Source organism: Bufo gargarizans, chromosome 10 (assembly GCF_014858855.1).
Source record: "Bufo gargarizans isolate SCDJY-AF-19 chromosome 10, ASM1485885v1, whole genome shotgun sequence".
Taxonomy (NCBI): Eukaryota; Metazoa; Chordata; class Amphibia; order Anura; family Bufonidae; genus Bufo; species Bufo gargarizans.
Window position 1 is genome coordinate 19,483,170 of NC_058089.1, and position 17,885 is coordinate 19,501,054.

General features: G+C 42.7%; 1 protein-coding gene across 7 annotated transcripts in view; it reads right to left on the minus strand.

Moving 5' to 3' along the window:
* PHF21A (PHD finger protein 21A) overlaps positions 1 to 17,885 on the minus strand; it is a 141,817-nt gene that overhangs the window by 29,154 nt on the left and 94,778 nt on the right. For 5 of the 7 annotated variants that reach the window (XM_044270548.1, XM_044270547.1, XM_044270546.1 and 2 more), the window contains exons 5-11: positions 11,231 to 11,443; positions 6,173 to 6,421; positions 5,991 to 6,080; positions 4,150 to 4,434; positions 3,462 to 3,554; positions 3,332 to 3,383; positions 1,908 to 1,987 (exon numbers count right to left, since the gene is read on the minus strand). In XM_044270548.1, the coding sequence (XP_044126483.1) occupies positions 1,908 to 1,987; positions 3,332 to 3,383; positions 3,462 to 3,554; positions 4,150 to 4,434; positions 5,991 to 6,080; positions 6,173 to 6,421; positions 11,231 to 11,443 (1,062 nt within the window). The remainder of the gene's footprint in view (positions 1 to 1,907; positions 1,988 to 3,331; positions 3,384 to 3,461; positions 3,555 to 4,149; positions 4,435 to 5,990; positions 6,081 to 6,172; positions 6,422 to 11,230; positions 11,444 to 17,885) is intronic. The other 2 variants (XM_044270545.1, XM_044270543.1) reach the window with 1 other exon arrangement.

Consider the following 17,885-nt stretch of genomic DNA (forward strand, 5'->3'; position numbering starts at 1 on the left):
ATTTTCTAACAATTGCTCCAACAGTTGATCTATTTTCACCAAGCTGCTTGGCAATTGCCGTGTAGCCCTTTCCAGCCTTGTGGAGGTCCACAATTTTGTCTCTGGTGTCTTTTGACAGCTCTTTGGTCTTGTCCATGGTAGTAGTTGGCGTCTGACCGACTGTGGGGTGGACAGGGGTCTTTAAAGAGCTCAGACGGGTGCTACCAAGTTAGATTAATGAGTGGACTAGAGGTGGATTTGTAAAAGGCACAGTAACACGTGTTTGAGAGCCAGAATTCTTGCTGTTTCCCAGGTGTTCAAATACTTACGGTATGTTCAGCAGTGCAAGACAAATACATTCTTTAAAGGGAACCTGTCACCTGGATTTTGGGTATAGAGCTGAGGACATGGGTTGCTAGATGGCCGCTAGCACATCCGCAATACCCAGTCCCCATAGCTCTGTGTGCTTTTATGGTGTATAAAAACCGATTTGATACATATGCAAATTAAGCTGAGATGAGTCAGAGCTTGAAAATATGACTCTTCTCTGGTCACACAAGTAAGATATGACTCTTTTGTGTTAATTTGCATATGTATCGAATCGTTTTTTTGACACAATAAAAGCACACAGAGCTATGGGGACTGGTTATTGCAGATGTGCTAGCGGCCAGCTAGCAACCCATGTCCTCAGCTCTATACCCAAAATCAAAAAGTGACAGGTTCCCTTTAAAAAGAATACAATGTGATTTCCTGTTTTTTATTTTATTTATTTATTGGGGGAATGCACCTACAATGTGAATTGCAGACCAATCCATGATTTGTAAGTGGGAGAACTTGCAAAATCGCAGGGTGTTCAAATACTTCTGTTCCTCACTGTATATGAATTTTTTTTAGATAATACAAATTTGGCATTAAAAGGGTTTTCCAGCGTCAAGTAAAAGTCAATCAATCATTGTATAATGAAACGTTATGCAACTTCACAATATACTTTGTGTTCCCCAAAATTTCCCAGCTCTCATTTACAAACTGTAATTAGGTACAGATCTAATACTTGTCAGAGATGAAAGTCTGCCACAATTCCATCCAGCCTAGGTAATCCTCTGTAAACTTAAATAGTTTGGTATCCGGACTGCTTTGACTTGATATTACAATACCTGCCCCTCAGCGGGTATTGGGAAAGTGTTGGGCTTTAAGCCTCTGAATGTGGAGCAATAGTGAGAAACTGAAATACGAAAGTTGCTTTACATCCCAGTTTACTAGGATTAAACTATAGTTATATAAATCTGGAGAACCCCCTAAAAAGATGAGCTAAAAACCCTTAAACGTCTACATGGCGACACTGGTCGCAGCCAGGATCGCAGGGGCATTGCAGTGTAGCAGGGATTCCTTAGAAATGAATGGGGTCACAGTGCGAGTCACATCTGGGCCGTGACCCCTGAATAACAAAAAAAAAAAAAAATCCAACTCTGCTGGATTTTTTGCCATCCAGAGGTCGCAGTCGCCGGATACATGCGACTCACGCTGCAACTCCATTCATTTCTGTTGATTCACCGTGATCCTAGCCTCAACAGCTGTCTTGTGACCAACCTCGCCGTGTAGCATTACCCTTATAGTATTGAAAGAATATACACCAATTATATATAAATGCACAATGTTTACCCAAATCAGATGGTGACAACACGTGGAAAAAAATATATTTATAAAATGAATCCAACCTACATTATTAAATCAGACTTTTAGGCTAGGACCTAAATGAAGTCTCTTTAGTCAGTGACACATATTTAAAAAAAGGATCGAGAACAGAATAATTCAATGACACCCTGCATGCAAATCAGCAAGATTAATAGCCACACTATCTAAATGATCATCTACATAATCTCTGTGTGACCGATCAATTTTGCACAGGATGATGCACAGTGACTGCCCACCTCTGGTTCAAATACTGCCCCGCTGTACACTGGATTTGCCGTTGTTCTTCTTTTTCTTTCTTGCCTTTTACTTTGAATTTCTGCATTTGTGGGAATCAAAAAAGATTGTATTGTGGTTAGAGCAATTACTTAGTAGTCCCTAAAATGAAAACCATCATTCGAAGGTTCAGTTTTATTTAAATAAAGCTTGATCACTGTATGCAACATTAAGAGCCTTTCTACAACTAGTACAGGACAAAAGCACAGTTGTTATAGGGAATCTGTCACCACGATTCTGGACTATTATCTGCAGTAATACATAAGTTGTACTGCAGATAAGGAGTCCAGATAATAACTGACCAAACACTGACATGTCAACCAGACATTAAAGGGGTTGTCCGGGTTCAGCGCTAAACCCGGACATACCCCCATTTTCACCCAGGCAGCCCCCGACTTGAGCATCGGAGCAGTTCATGCTCCGATGCTCTCCTTTGCCCTGCGCTAAATTGTGCAGGGCAAAGGCATTTTCTGGAGTCCCGGTGACTAACTGTGCTCTCCATAGGGCTTCCAGGAAGCCCGGTGACGTCACCGGCACTGATGGGCGGGTTTTAGCGCTGCCCTAGCCTGTAAAACGGCTAGGGCAGCGCTAAAGCCCACTCATCAGAGCCAGTGAAGTCACCGAACACACTGCTGGGCGAAAGCCTCCGCCCGGCAGTATGTTATTGTATAAAAAAAAAAGAAAAAAAAAAAGGAAGGATCGCTTACCCTGCGTGATCCAGTGCAGGGCAAGGGAGCGCATCGGAGCATGAAATGCTCCGATACTAACATCAGGGGGGCTGCCTGGGTGAAATTATGGGTATGTCCGGGTTCAGAGCTGAACCCGGACAACCCCTTTAAGATGACCCTTTTATATGCATGGAGGATCAGAGTTAGGGCTCATGCACACAGCTGTTGCAGCCCATTCCAGATTTTGCGGCATGGTACATCCTGCCCTCTATAGAACGGTCCTATCCTTGTCCCCAAAAAGACATATGGAGTGCTGTCCGCATATTTTGCGGCCCCACTGAAGTAAATGGGTCCGCATCCAACCCGCAAAAAATGCAGATCGGATGCGGACAAAAAACACTGCTGTGTGCATGAGCCCTAAATATTGGGAACAAGTGTTTGCACCAACGCTCTTCCCCTTCAATTGCTCTTTGTAAAAAGTGCTGCCAATAAACAAGCAGACACTCAATCGGACGGTGACCTAATCTTTTATGTGCCACATAAAATCATTGATTGTTGGCAGCACATCACCTTGGGTAAACAGGTATATGCTACCGCCAAACATTGAATGTTTCAGAATATACAAGTGGACATATCCTCTTTAAATAAATGTAAACAGTATATAGGAAGACCTTGTCAAAACAGATTCATACACACTAGCAGTTATACAGGATACCCACCTTCTAAATGGTCATGCGTTACCAACCCTAGCGACACCATGAAGGCAAGTTTCTAAGAAAAAGAAAATAATGTTACAGAAAAAAAAATGGCATAAAAACAGATGCATGGTACTTTTTCTCCACTTTATACCTGTGGGTTCTCTTCTCGTTTTGGCTTGGGGGCAGGTTGCGGGGTCGTACTGCTTTCGGTTGGCTTCTCTGTTTCCACCTGAGTTTTAACGGTCTAGGAGTGAAAAACAAAGACATCACATTAAACTCCATACCATACAGCAACATTCACTAACCAGCCAGATGTGGATTGGATTAAGTAGTTATATATTTAAAGCCTCATTCACACATCAGTGTTTTGGTCAGTGATTGTGAGACAAAACCAGGATTGGAGCCTCCACAGACATAAGGTATAAGGGAAAGATCTGTACTTGTTCTGTGTTTAGAGGCACACCTGGTTCTGGCTCAAAATCCCTCATGTACGTGGCTCCACAGCTACTGGCAGGTGCAAATACTACCTTGCGCTAGTGACAGCTGGAGCGTCATAACGTTACTGAAACATGGCACTGCCAACAATACGGTATGAAAAGCAGTTATAATTCCCATTTCCAAGGGCCTTAATGCTTTCATATCTTCTATATTCAAAGAGGTTTAACACCACAGTATACCGTATGTGGTTTAGGGTTAGGGTTACTGCACATCTGTGTGCCTTCGATTGCATACATGAGGATCCATCCGATGTGACACTGTGAAAGTATTCTCCCTCAGAAAAAACGATGCCGTATAGAAACACTGTACGCAACTCTGTAATTGGGAACGGTAGCTGTTACCTGCTTCTCCAGGTTTGGTTTTGGAAGCTGCAGAGTTTGTGGAGCTGCCAGTCTCGTGCCTGGTGCAGCTATCACGATACTGGTGAGCTGTGCTGTAGGAAAGGCTTTGGAAATGGCTGTGGGTTGTCCATTCACAATGCGCACAGGATGGATAGAATTCTGAGATGTTGGCGTCAACTTTGTGGTAAGCATAACCGGCCGCTGGATGAGCTGTGGAGCTGCCAGCATTGGGGGTGGGGCAGGGGCAATTGGTATGTTGTTTTGTGCAGCTGGCTTTGGCCGCACCTGACAAATATTAAAAAGGAGAGAAAAATAATTTAATTAAGAACAATTGCCATGAAAACTTAAAGGAGTTGTCTCACTTCAGCAAATTTATTATGTAGAGAAAGTTAATACAAGGCACTTACTAATGTATTGCGATTGTCCATATTACTTCCTTTGCTGGCTGGATTCATTTTTCCATCACATTATACACTGCTCATTACCAGGGGTTCTGACCACCCTGCAATCCGGCAGCGGTGGTCGTGCTTGAACACTATAGGAAAAAGCGGTGTCCTCTCTGGTGGCTGGGACAGTGGTAGTGCATACAGGATAGCACTTTTTCCTATAGTGTGCAACCACGACCACTACTGCTGGAAAAATTTATGAAGCCAGCAAAGGAGGCAGTATGGACAATCACAATACATTAGTAAGTGCCTTCTATTCACTTTCTCTACATGATAAATGTAATTTGCTGAAGTTAGAGAACCCCTTTAATAAGAAACAAGAAATATGGTTACAAAAGGTGAAAGTCTTGAAAAGGGTTATATCATAAAAATGGATTATTGCCCATCCATAGGATAGGCCTTTAGGCTACATCCACAAAACTGCAGTTAAAAACAGATACACTGTCAGTTTTTCATGCCCATTTTCCATCCGTGTGCATCTAGCCATCTATTCGTTTTTAACAGTTATTAAAAACAGCCATTAAAAATTGATGAATTTCAGAGGATTTTTTTCTTTTTAAATCCTAGCCCCTGCAGACATCAACTAGCCCCGATTATGAATAATGACCCCTCTTAGTGCCCCACATTCTGAACAATGCCCTCAATAGAAAATTACCCTTTATGTGCCCCCCTCACCTTTGTGCCCCTCCCTCTTTCCCACTCCCGTAGAAATATATATATAATGTGTAACAGTTAAAAATGGGCCCACTGAATTTAACGGGGTCCGTCTGGCCATGAAAACAGGCAAAAATAGAACATGTCCTATTTTTTTATGCCTGCTATTCACTGACCTTGCAAAAATGGCCATGTGAACATCTGTTTGACGGTCGTTACAAAAAAACATTTTTCACTGTTGTGTGAAGGCAGCCTAAATATTGGACCGACCGCTGGGACCCTATACGATTCCCCTCTCTGTGGTAGTGTTCATGTTCCACTACCCCATTCACTGCCATTTGTGCACTAGTATATTAGAAGAGAATGGAGTGGTGACCGACATGCACAGTCTCACTCCATTCAGAGGAGACTCTGAACACCCAGTTCTGGGTGCTGGACTGCTGGGGTAACAGTGTTTGGATCCTTTGCAATCCAGAATTTATCACCAGAGGATAGGTGATAAATATTTTTTGTAGGACAACCACTTTAATCAAGGGAATTTCTTAATTTTCTGCCTCTGGTCTTACTAAATGCTATTATATATTGCAGTTCTAAAAATGTGTGCCAAATTAACAGACTTTCCCGGAGAATTAGATTAATTAATAAAGCAACTGCACACTTACGTGTATGTATAAATACAGGTTTCTTCACATTATCAAATAAACGGAAATACAGTTAAATCCCAAAAATCACTTTACTCACTTGTGGAAGAAAGGTTGGACGAGGAGTAAGCCGTGGGGGTGGGATGAACTGGGGAACTTTTATATGCTGAGACGTCGTTGCTTGGACCTGCTATACAAAATTGACAACCTACAGTATTAGGATTTCGGAACAATGCTGTCGCCCGAGAATTGTAATTCAATGTAATGTGCACAAAGACTTACCAGAGTAACAGCATTTTTCGCCACTATCTGAAAGGTCTCTGTTCCCTGACTGGTGACCTTATTAGATGTCTGCAGGTTTACTGCACCGCTGTGTGTATCGGAGCCTATGACTGCTTTCTGGCTGTTGATGGCAGTCAACATGGCAATGGTTGGTCTCTGCCCCATAACAGAAGTGGGCATGGATGCTGCTGCAGCTTTCAACACAAGAGGTAGAGTCTTTGCCGTGATCATAGAGGCTGTGGCCACAGTCTTTTGGGAGAAAGCAAAGAAGTGGGTTCAGGTGTGGAAACAAAAAGGTTAATACAGAAAAGTGGTCTGCTGTAACCGCTGCAAGATGGTTTCAACAATGCTATACAGTACATACACTGGACTGAGGTAACATTACAGTGTTAAAGGGGTTGTGCAGCGATTTATATCGATGACCTATCCTCAGTATAGGTCATCAATATCCGACTGGCAGGGGTTTGACAACCAGCACCCCCGCCGATCAGCTGTTTGACAAGGAGGCTGCGCTTACACTACGTGTCGTCTTCTACGGAGCGCTGACGTAGTGTAATGACAAGCACTTGCTCTATTCCAGTGAATACTCATCATTACACTGCACTTCCGAGACGAAGCGCAGTGTAATGAACAGGGAGAGGGACTCACTTCGAGCCTTGCCTCCTCTTCAAAGTCATCAATATAAATCTCTGCACAGCCCCTTTTAGTGAGAATGTCCCCACTCATTCCACAGGACTACATAACTGATAGTCTAGCCTTAGGATTGGTGGGAGTCAAACTCTTTGCACACATGCCAATCATCCAATGTAAAGACGGGGCACTGCATCAGTTTCATTGTTCACATGGCACAGCTTAGTAGTTTTAGTACCAGCAGTGTCTGGTATTACAGCCCAGGGCAGCCCTGTCACGCGACTGCAGTTCCAGGCACCGCCACTACTCACAGTACAGAGCGGTCTCTGATAAACAGTGACGAGAACATGGCACTGAAGTGAAGCATCCTCCCATGCTGGTACATACAGTGCCTTGCAAAAGTATTCACCCCCTTGAATTTTTTCGTGTTTTGCTACATTACAGCCTGAAGTTCAATGTTTTATTAAATCAGAATTTTATGGGATGGATCTGAATACAATAGTCTAAGTTGATGAAGTGAAATGAGAAACAGAAAACAGAAAATTGGCATGTGAGTATGTATTCACCCCCTTTGTTAGGAAGCCCATAAAAAGCTCTGGTGCAAACAATTACCTCCAGAAGTCACATTATTAGTGAAATGATGTCACCTGTGTGCAATCTGTGTCACTGTCATCTGTCATTACATATACACACACCTTTTTTGAAAGGCCCCAAAGGCTGCAACAACTAAGCAAGAGGCATCACTAACCAAACACTGCCATGAAGACCAAGGAACTCTCCAAACAAGTAAGGGACAATGTTGTTGAGAAGTACAAGTCGGGTTAGGTTTTGAAAAAAATATCAAAATCTTTGATGATCCCCAGGAGCACCATCAAATCTATCATAACCAAATGGAAAGAACAAGGCACAACAGCAAACCTGCCAAGAGACTGCCGCCCACCAAAACTCACGGGCCAGGCAAGGAGGGCATTAGGGTCCATTCACACGTGACAATGGACCCCAGGCGTGTTTGGTCCACAGGAGTCAGGCTAACAACAATCATTTTAGTGGGTGTAACTTTCCACCATTAGTGAGTTCATTGATGCAATGAAAAAAGTTATCAACTAAGGCTACTTTCACAATAGCGTTTTGGCTTTCTGTTTCTGAGATCCGTTCAAGGCTCTCACAAGCGGTCCAAAACGGATCAGTTTTGTCCTAATGCATTCTGAATGGAAAAGGATCCGCTCAGAATGCATCAGTTCAGTCACCATTCCACTCTGGAGGCGGACACCAAAACGCTGCCTGCAGTGTTTTGCTGTCCGCCTGACGATGCGGAGTTAGACGGATCCGTCCTGACACACAATGTAAGTCAATAGGGACGGATACGTTTTCACAACAGATCTGTCCCCCATTGACTTTCGATGGTGTTCAAGACTGATCCGTCATGGCTATAGAAGACATAATACAACCGGATGCATTCATGATGGATGCATGCGGTTGTATTATTGTAACGGAAGCGTTTTTGCAGATCAATGACGGCAAAAAAACGCTAGTGTGAAAGTAGCCTAGCTCAGGCACACAGACATATTATGGATCTATGTTGTATAGGTCTGTAATATGTTGCCTATAGATTGATGTGGGTCTGTACGATATCTACATAGTGTGTGGCATGCCCCATCTCATGCAGTATTACGGAGGTATTCTCCCTTGGGAGCACTGCTTCTTAGAGGTACCATATGGCGGCTCCATGATACAGAGTCAGACCCATTACAAGTTCACCGGACAGGGTCCATAAAGGCGGCAGTACTTTGGGCATGGTCCCTTTGGCTACAACACAAATTTACTGGTTATTTTTATTTTTTTTCCTGTAGATCAAACTGTTCATATGTCTAACACCTGACATGTATAAGAGTTAAGGGTATTTTCACACTAGCATTTTTCTTTTCCGGCATTGAGTTCCGTCCTAGGGGCTCTATCCCCATGCATTGTGAATGGAGAGCAATCCGTTCAGGATGCATCAGGAGGTCTTCAGTTCAGTCTTTTTGACTTTTCAGGACGGAGATAATACCGCAGCATGCCAAAAAAACGGAACATTTTTTTTATTGCCACATTGACGGATGCGCAGACCTTTAAAAATGTGAAAAAAATATATATATATACCTGATCCGTTTTAACTGATGACACCGGAAAAACTGATCCTATATTGCAATGCATTTTTCTGACTGATCAGTCAGAAAAAAAATGATATGAGTTTGCATACAGTTTGCCTGATCAGGCAGGCAGTTCAGGCAACGGAACTGCCTGCCGGAATCAAACAGTGTGAAAGTACCCTAAGATGGTCCAATCAATTCTCTATATCTTGTCACCATAGAGATTTGTAATAACTATAATAAGACGGTACTTTTAGATGAGATGCCTCAGTAGTGCTTGGCATACAAAAGGATTTTTCGCACAACATGACAATTGATCACATATTTGGGCTAGAAAGCATGAATATATTGATCTGAGATTACAGCCTTGAGAACAGCCATTCATGCTTTCTTTCCCACCCAACTTCTCCAAGGAGCTGCTTTTGTTATTTATCTCTTATAGTTGAATGTGTATTTATTGTATAAGTTGCATATCAAACAATGTACGTGTATAGAATGGTCATGGAGACATGGGACTCAAAACAGTACTAATGCCTTGAAACAGCTGGACAGCCCTTTTTTTTTTTTTTTTTAAGTGCAGAAAAATTCTGTTGCAATTATCATTATTTATTTTAAATGAGATACACTGATTATCAGGAGTTTTAAAGGGGGTGGTTATTATTTTGAAAATATAAAATATGTACATATTGGGACAGATATCAAGACTGGCAGATCCATCCGCAGGTCTTGATCTTCCTGCGCTGACATGAGATGCGCCCGATTTGTTAAGGGGCAGAAGCCTCTTAACAAAATCAGGCGCATCCCTGCCCTGCTGTGCGCCAGAAACTGAAGTCTACGCCAGGCAGAGGCTGGCGTAGACTTTAGCTATAACTTCCGCCACTTTCCGGCAAAAGTTACAGTAAATTCCAGGCACGTAAACGTATAGCTTCGAGATGGTACGGTCCAAATGTGCCAACATTAAGCATGTGGAAAACACAAATATTTCAGATCTTACCCTACATTTCTGTGGTACATAGACATCGAAATAGACCTCAGAAGTTTGACAGTGTCTGGGGTATTTGGTGCAGATCTCCCCACACTATGTACTCCGTCCCGTGAATGCGCCAGGTCTGGTCAATTGCCCATAATCCCTCTGCTCATCCTACTTAACATGTACTATTATCTTTAAGCATACTGCTGTCTACTGATACTGCAGGATGTGTGCAACAGTGTACTGTGGATTGTTAGATACACAAATTGCTGTACTGATTGTTTCTTAAATTGTATGACTGTTTATACAGTTTATTATTTGTATCAATAAAAGTAAAAAAAAATAAAAAATAATAATAAATTATAGTAAATGCGGCGGCTATGCAAAGACATGCTCATCAGAACTTCTGAAAAGTGTGGAGAAGCTCAAAAAGTCGCAAATTATGGCAAACACATGCCCTGGGCCATAATGTGCACAGTTTTTATGCCACAATTATGGCATATAGGGCTTCATAAATGTCCCTTTTACATTTTGGGATTGAATATTAAGGGCCTGATTTATCATTCTTTCACTCCAGAATTCTGCCTTCAAAAAGTTGCAAACTAGGGCTATTGCAAATTTTTGCACTCACTGGCTCAAAATTATTGCGACTTTTTGCATTTTTACACCACTCGTAGTTTTGTAATGTGTGTGGAAAAGTGGTTATAGTTAACTATATTTATTTATACACTGAACAAAAATTCACTGGTTGCTATGACGCCGTGCGCTCCCTGCTGCCGGCACAGAACAGTAATACACTGGTATAGATCATACCAGTGTATTACTGTATTGCGGCGGCAGCAGGGAGCGCACGGCGTCATAGCAACCAGTGACGCCGTGCGCTCCTGCTCTCAGGAGGGATCCAGGCCGCGGTTCCACGGCCCGCACACGGCCGTGTGCATGGGGCCTAAGTCTGTGTTAGTGAGCACTTCTTTGCCAAGATAATCCATCCCACCTCACAGGTGTGGCCTATCAAGGTGCTGATTAGACAGCATGAATATTGCATACTGTGGAGAGGATTACTGCATGGAAATGCAGCGGTCTCCTTCACTGATGAGCAGACGATTGCCGGGAAGGAATACTTCCTTCCAGGCAATCATCTGCTCTATCCAGCAGTGTAAAGGGGCCTTTTGGAAGAGGACTGGGTCTGTCCCCTGTATTACATGGCCTTCTATTCATCCGAATACCTTACATGTACGGTTTCCCTTGGCAAAATCAGTTTAGCAGCTAACTAATTTAAAGTGTGTGTGATGAGATGTCCCATTTAACCTTGCACGGCTAATCACTCACCTGTGTGCCACTCAGGCCTGGAAGAGGTGATGTAGATGCCTGTGACACTGGCTGTGGTTGGAGATGCTGTAGCTGTATCTGATGTGGCTGCTGCTGCACTTGTGGTGTTGGCGGTCTGCTTTCTAGCTGAAGCAGAGGCTGGATAAGAAGTTTGTTGTCCGGGAGTTCCTGCTTCACTATGAGATTCTTCCTAAGCTGCTCCACTACAAGTTTCTGAAAGTCAAACAAGACATATTATAGCACCCTGCATTCAAACACTACAAAGCTTTATTGCTAAAAATGCCATTTGTGGAGAGACTGCCAGGCATGATATGGAGAGAGATGAGGCTATGGAAAGACCTGTGATATAAAGTCATAATAGAAACAGAGTCAAGCAGTTTGCTGGCTGCATCTCAGCACAAAGGCAATTTCTGAGAATAAAGCATAAAATGCAGCAATATAAAAAAGAAATACAAATGGACAAACTGCAGACCTGTTCATATAATTGCTTTTAATGTAACCATTACAGGTGTCTATTAACGTTTACTGTCATTGTTTAAAGCTTTCAACATGTACGCCATTAACTGGGAGCAAGGTAAGGTCGTTGGAAAAGGACCTGTTTACTTCCATTTAGCCTTCACTGATAGTTCATAGAACATTCAGAACACAGCAAATCAATGGCCTCAGAAATGAAAGTCACACTTCTATAAGCATCTGTGCAAAGCGTGATCAACCCCCTCAGTCCTACATAGATAAGTGACTGAAAAATGCCTGAAACTCATGGAGCTTTTATAAGAGTTTCAAAAACGCTGACAAATGTTGTGGTGTGAAGAAGCCCAGCTTATTAATGGCATCACTAAGGACTAACAGAAAACCAGACCCTACAATACAAATCCTCATCTAGGCTGAAGCAGGAAACACGGACGATAAAGCCAGACGGCTGAGAAACTGGAAGAGGCATCCCATACGGACTATGCCAAGCCCCAGCAGCTAGGGTGGAAAGTGTCAGAACAGATAGATCGGATAGACAGACAGATTGGATAGATAAACAGAGCGATAGAGATATATATATATAGATAATTAGATAGACAGACAGAGGCTCATCTGCTTGATATCTATATCCCTTATTTTTTGCTTTGTATCTGTACCCTACAGTCATTGTAAGGCCTTTATTTTGACGTTTTTGTGCTCTCAGTGCAGCTGTAACAGTCTGAATTTCCCCACGGTGGGACTATTAAAAGGACTCTCTTATCTTTACCACTGCAGAAAACATTCACACACATGATTATCGAGAATTAACGTTCCTGCAAACTCTCATTCCCGACAATCTGCCCATGTAAATGTGCCGCCGATCACCCAATGAAGGAGCAAAACACTCACTCAACGGGTGCAGGCACCACCAATCATGGCTTCTGAGCAGCAGATCATGCAGTCTAAACAGCGATCTGCTGCCCAAAAACAATGATTCTGTATGGGGACGAGCAATCGCAATAGCCATCCCTCATCCTCATACTGTGGAGATCACTGCATGTGAATGCGCGGTCTCTTTCACTGAACGAGCAGCCGACTGTTGGGAAGGAACGCTTCCTTTCCGACAAACGGCTGTTACATTGGAGCATATAAACCAGCCTTAAAGATTAACTGAACTTTAATAAGAATAATTAATAATAAATAAAAAATATATGTTGTCCCTAATCCCCTAAATAAAATGTTTCTCATATACTTTATACATTTTTTATTCAGTGTACGCTTAAAACTCTGTTCTCCCTACACCGCTGACAGCTCAGCGGTGTACTGAGTAGTCATTTTATGAATGAGGCAGCAGCGCAGGGAGTGCGGGCAGGAGCGCTCAACCTGCCTGTGCCTGCTCCGCTAAGCTAAGAGAACTGTCATGGCTGGTACTGTTCTGCCTGGGGGTAACATGTCTGGCCCACGTGATGGATGGCAAACCCCAATGACCAGTGGCACAGAAAAAGCAGCAAAAAATTAAGGGATTGTCCCAAGATCAACACTATTTACCTATCCATACTTGACCCAGACAACACGGTAACCAAGGTGGGGCCCCCAGCGATCATGTACTTGAAGGGGACATGTCCGTTTTAGTAACGACTTGCATTTCCCATGCAATAACAATTCTGGGGAATCAATTCTTGTGACTCTATATTGTACCATTCCTCTATTATTCCTACTAGAACTTATGAACAAATTGCTAGTAGTCTGCAATAAAAGTCAAGCGGGGAGTTACCAGTTGACAGAACTGATTGCATAATATCAGGCTGTGCAGTGGCACCCCCATCTGGACCTTCACTGCAAACTGCTAGCAAGTCATTCATAACAAATAGCAGAAATAAGAGGAATGGTGCAACATAAAGTCATAAGAATAGATGCTCCAGGATTGTTATTACATGGGGGGGTGCAAGTAGTTTCCGAAACAGACAAATCCAGAGAGGTGAGGGGTCCTCTTTAACGACAGGTGATAAAGATCGATCTTAGGACAAACCCTTTAAACCTCATAAAATCACTGCAACAGTGACCTCAGTGGTGCCGACCCCTCAGAGCAACAGTGACCTCAGTGGTGCCGACCCCCCAAATTTGCCATTTATGCATGGAAGACCGTTTTAGAGTACTAGTAATGGTTTCCCTGCATAAATAGCAACCCCTTAATGTTATGTAGGCCCTTAACTATTTGAATTACTGTAACTTTCGCACTCCTCCAAAAAATGGTAAGAGGAGCATTTTTACTCTTCCAGAAAAAAATGTAGCGCGACCTCTGGGTACAGGGTACCCATGTACTATGCCAAGAGTTAGTAATTGTCCGGGGAGCACGGGCAGGAGCAGCAATGAGTACTCGTACACCGCTGAGCTGTCAGCAGTGTAGGGAGAACAGAGTTTTAAGCGCACACTGAATGGTGCGCTTTAGGGATATAAAAGTACAGTAAAAATACAAAATTAATAAAGTATATCAGAAAATGTTATTCAGGGGATTAGGGACAACATATTAAAATTATTATAAAAGTTACTCTTTAACGTGTCCTACTATCCACATTCTAGTACAACATACTCAATCTGAATAAGGCCTAAAGGGTAGATGACGCCTGGGGTGTCCAGTTCTTAAAAAGGGTTTGTTTACCAGCCACAAAAGCATAAACTATATAGAAGAACTTAGTAGGAAAATAAATAAATTGTCAGAAACGGCAGGCACCAGTAAACCCACTCCAGTCATACATACTTGGCTAAGTTGGCTACATTTATTCTGCCTTTTAATTTATTTCAGATCCAGGTGATGTTAATACGTTCTACAACCACAAAGCATAGTGTGCATTCAGAAAATGCTATAGAATCGCTTCCTGGCTGTGGGGACACATTTCAATTTGGAGGACTTTCTTGCTTTTTCATTAATACTGTCAGATAAACAGACTCCCAAAAATGGCCACATTGTGCACCAGGTCCTATCTTTTAATAGTTTTTTCCCCCCTTCTTAACACGGTTGTCATTTACCAATAAAAACGTCATTCAGTGGAATGGCATCAATGTAATGAAGAGGCAGAAGCACATGAGAGGTGATGTGTAACGCAGTGAATCACCCGCTGCCGGAGTAATGTCGGAGCCATTTATCCACCTGATTGTGCACTTCACGTCTTGTTCCTTCTTCATGTATAATTGAGCTGAACGCGTCTGACTTGAGTAACAGAGCTGTATTGGGTTTTCAGTTTAAGTCTGAAGTATTAAAATGTTCCTGTTGTCAAGTTCGTGGGATCTGCTGTCTCCAAAAAGCCTTATCAAATGCTGCCAGTTGGCGCTATTTGCAGAATGGCAGGGGAGCTCTCATGTACTAGGTTAATGGATTATAATTATAAAGAAGGATGAACGGCGAGGACGCTGACTATACTGTACCTGGGCGCTGAATGGTAAGAGGTTATGCTGAGCAGTCCAATACAGATAATGACGTCTGCATTTTGCCCCTTTCTAACAAGTTGTTGTTAATCTATCTGACTGCTTCTCTGGTAGTGTAGCGTTCAGAAATTAAAATTCCTATTTACATCTCAAAAGGAAATTCATATGACTGAAACACTGGCTACAGATAAGTGTTTTATCAGCTAAGGGATAATTTCCCACAGCTTGGGGTCCCTGTAGACGCTTATACACCAGGAGCATTTCCCGTGCAGGCCTGACCACAGTGGTCTGGACTCTCCAGTATTCATATAGATCGTGACCATTCTTCATATGTTAGGGTTATGCACATAAATAATGCACACATGTACTGGAAGGGGAATTTACTTCCTACTGGGTGGTAAAGTATAGGCACATGCTATTTTATGCTGTGGTACGAGCCTTTGTTGTTAACTAGTGCAGGCAGGGCTGTAGATTCTGTAGGCAGACCCCTCCATAAATGGTTCATGTATAATAATTAGTAAAAACTAATTTACTGTAGTGAAATCATCAGGCTTTTTATTACCATCATGCAATATATATATTTTTTTTTTATCCTACTAACTCAGTCTGTATTGAAAATGGACTGACTCCTCAGCCCTGGGTGTAGTCAGACATTACTAATCAGCTTTAGGCCTCATGCACATGCCCATGTTTTTTTGTCAGCACCTGATCGGCATTTTTTGCAGGTCGGATGCAGATCCATTCACTTCAAAGGGACCGCAAAAGATGGGAGACAGAAGACCATGTATTGTCTGCATCTGTATATGTGCTCCATGGCACCCGCAAAAAAATATGTTCGCATTACGGATGAGGATAGGACAGTACCATAGAGGACAGGACGCATTGTTCTGCAAAATGCAGAACACACATCCGGCACGCGTGTTTTGCAGATCCGCTATTTGCGAACCGCAAAAAATAAAAATAAATAAATGTATAATATTTAAAAATAAATGCATAAACAGCAAGAGGAGGAAGCTAAATGTAGACTCTGTAGACCTAGATAAACATTGGATTCATGGGTAACCTTTATAGGGGAGAAATTGTACAGTACAGATTTGTTCAATTTATGTACTTTATTTTGTACTGGAAATAATTACGATGATGTATGCCAGGTTTATCTTTTATAAATGCTTTCTTTTGACCTAAATAAAAATATGTTAAAAACAAATAACACAGCAACGGTCGTGTGCACAAAGACTTTACAATTATATTTTACTACATATGGAGACCTAGACAGTAATGTACACTTTATGTTGTATGCTTTGTACCTCGATTTGCAGAGCCCCTTTTACATGAATTACTGGACATGGGCTTATTACAACTGATGGAGCGAGGATAGGATCAGATCCTACCGTGTGTGATCGGGAAGAAGATTCCCAAAGCCAGCTCTCCTGACCTTACAGGATGGGATCCAACCCGGTCCTTCACACTAAATTATACGGCTCAGATCCCAAAATATATACCCTCCAAACAGGGAAACGCAGCATTGTTCCTCACCCACTCTGAGGGATGAGGAATCATGTGATATCTGCTACAGTTTCTGGCAGGCTCGTGAGCGCAATGTAAAAGGTCAGCTACTTCAGGTTGCAGTCAGTTTTCAGACGGTGCCATTTCTGAAGGTTTCACGGCCCAGCATGCTGTCTGCCATATATCCTTTAGCAATCTTGCATTCACGGCATATAAATAAGCATTTTTATCACCTGCTCTTTATCTTCAAATGTACTAAATTTTCTGGGAACTGGTGTTTGAACTGCATTTCATCATGCAACCCTCTCATAGCATAATTTTGTGAGAATTGCTGCAAAATCCATAATGCATTTTTAATGTGTGAACACAGCCTAACAAAAGAAAAAATTAATAAATAAGAAATTACGGGGTAGCCACGCATGGACTGGGAAAAAACAAAACAAAGACAACTATTCACCTTGTTGGAGCCTCATGCTCACATGCACCTCCCTCTCCGCCAGACCAGAAGTGTGACGTCATCCACATCACCGTTGCCAGCCAATCCATGACCTCTGCAGTGATGTGTCCAGAACGGAACAGAAAGCTCCATTTACATGAGCAGATTTTGGAGTATTGGATTGTGGTGATTAATATCACCTTGGTGGCCCTACTTCAACTTTTCACTGTGTATTCAATTACCCCTTAATTCCACATTTTTGTTCCCTGTACTACCTACTTTTACCTCTGCTTAAAAAAGGGTTGCTAGGCATGGTCCGTCTATCTGTTGAAGGATGGAGCACGCAGCGTGCAGGCTCACATTACTGACAGACAGGGACTGTAAGTAAATGATTAAAGCCAGGTCCTCCCCAGCAGCTGATAACAGTGCCTGGGCTGTGTGCACTTCTCCCTGTCCCTGCGCTTGGCAGACGCTCCCTCACTCAGCAGACTTGGAGAGTGCAGTGTTGGTGCAGCGCAGACCAGGGAAGGGAGATCCGCCATCTGCTCAGTGTATAAATGAAAGCAACATGTGGTAAGAGGACCCCTTTGTGCTGCAGGAGATTAACCCTTTAGGGGGGAGGGCTCTGGTTACTGACACTTTTGGGGGGCTATTGTTACTGGCTACTGAAGGCAGGTGGGATTAGCCTCAGGGTGAGGGCAGTGGCGGTCATCTTAACCGAATAGTGAAATTTCAGTTTTACACAGACTGGTTGCTAAGGGCTGAATCTCAGGGATCTCAAGTCTCCCGGACGTTCAGGGAGTCTCTCACTATTAGATAGCGGCTCCCTGACGCCCGCAT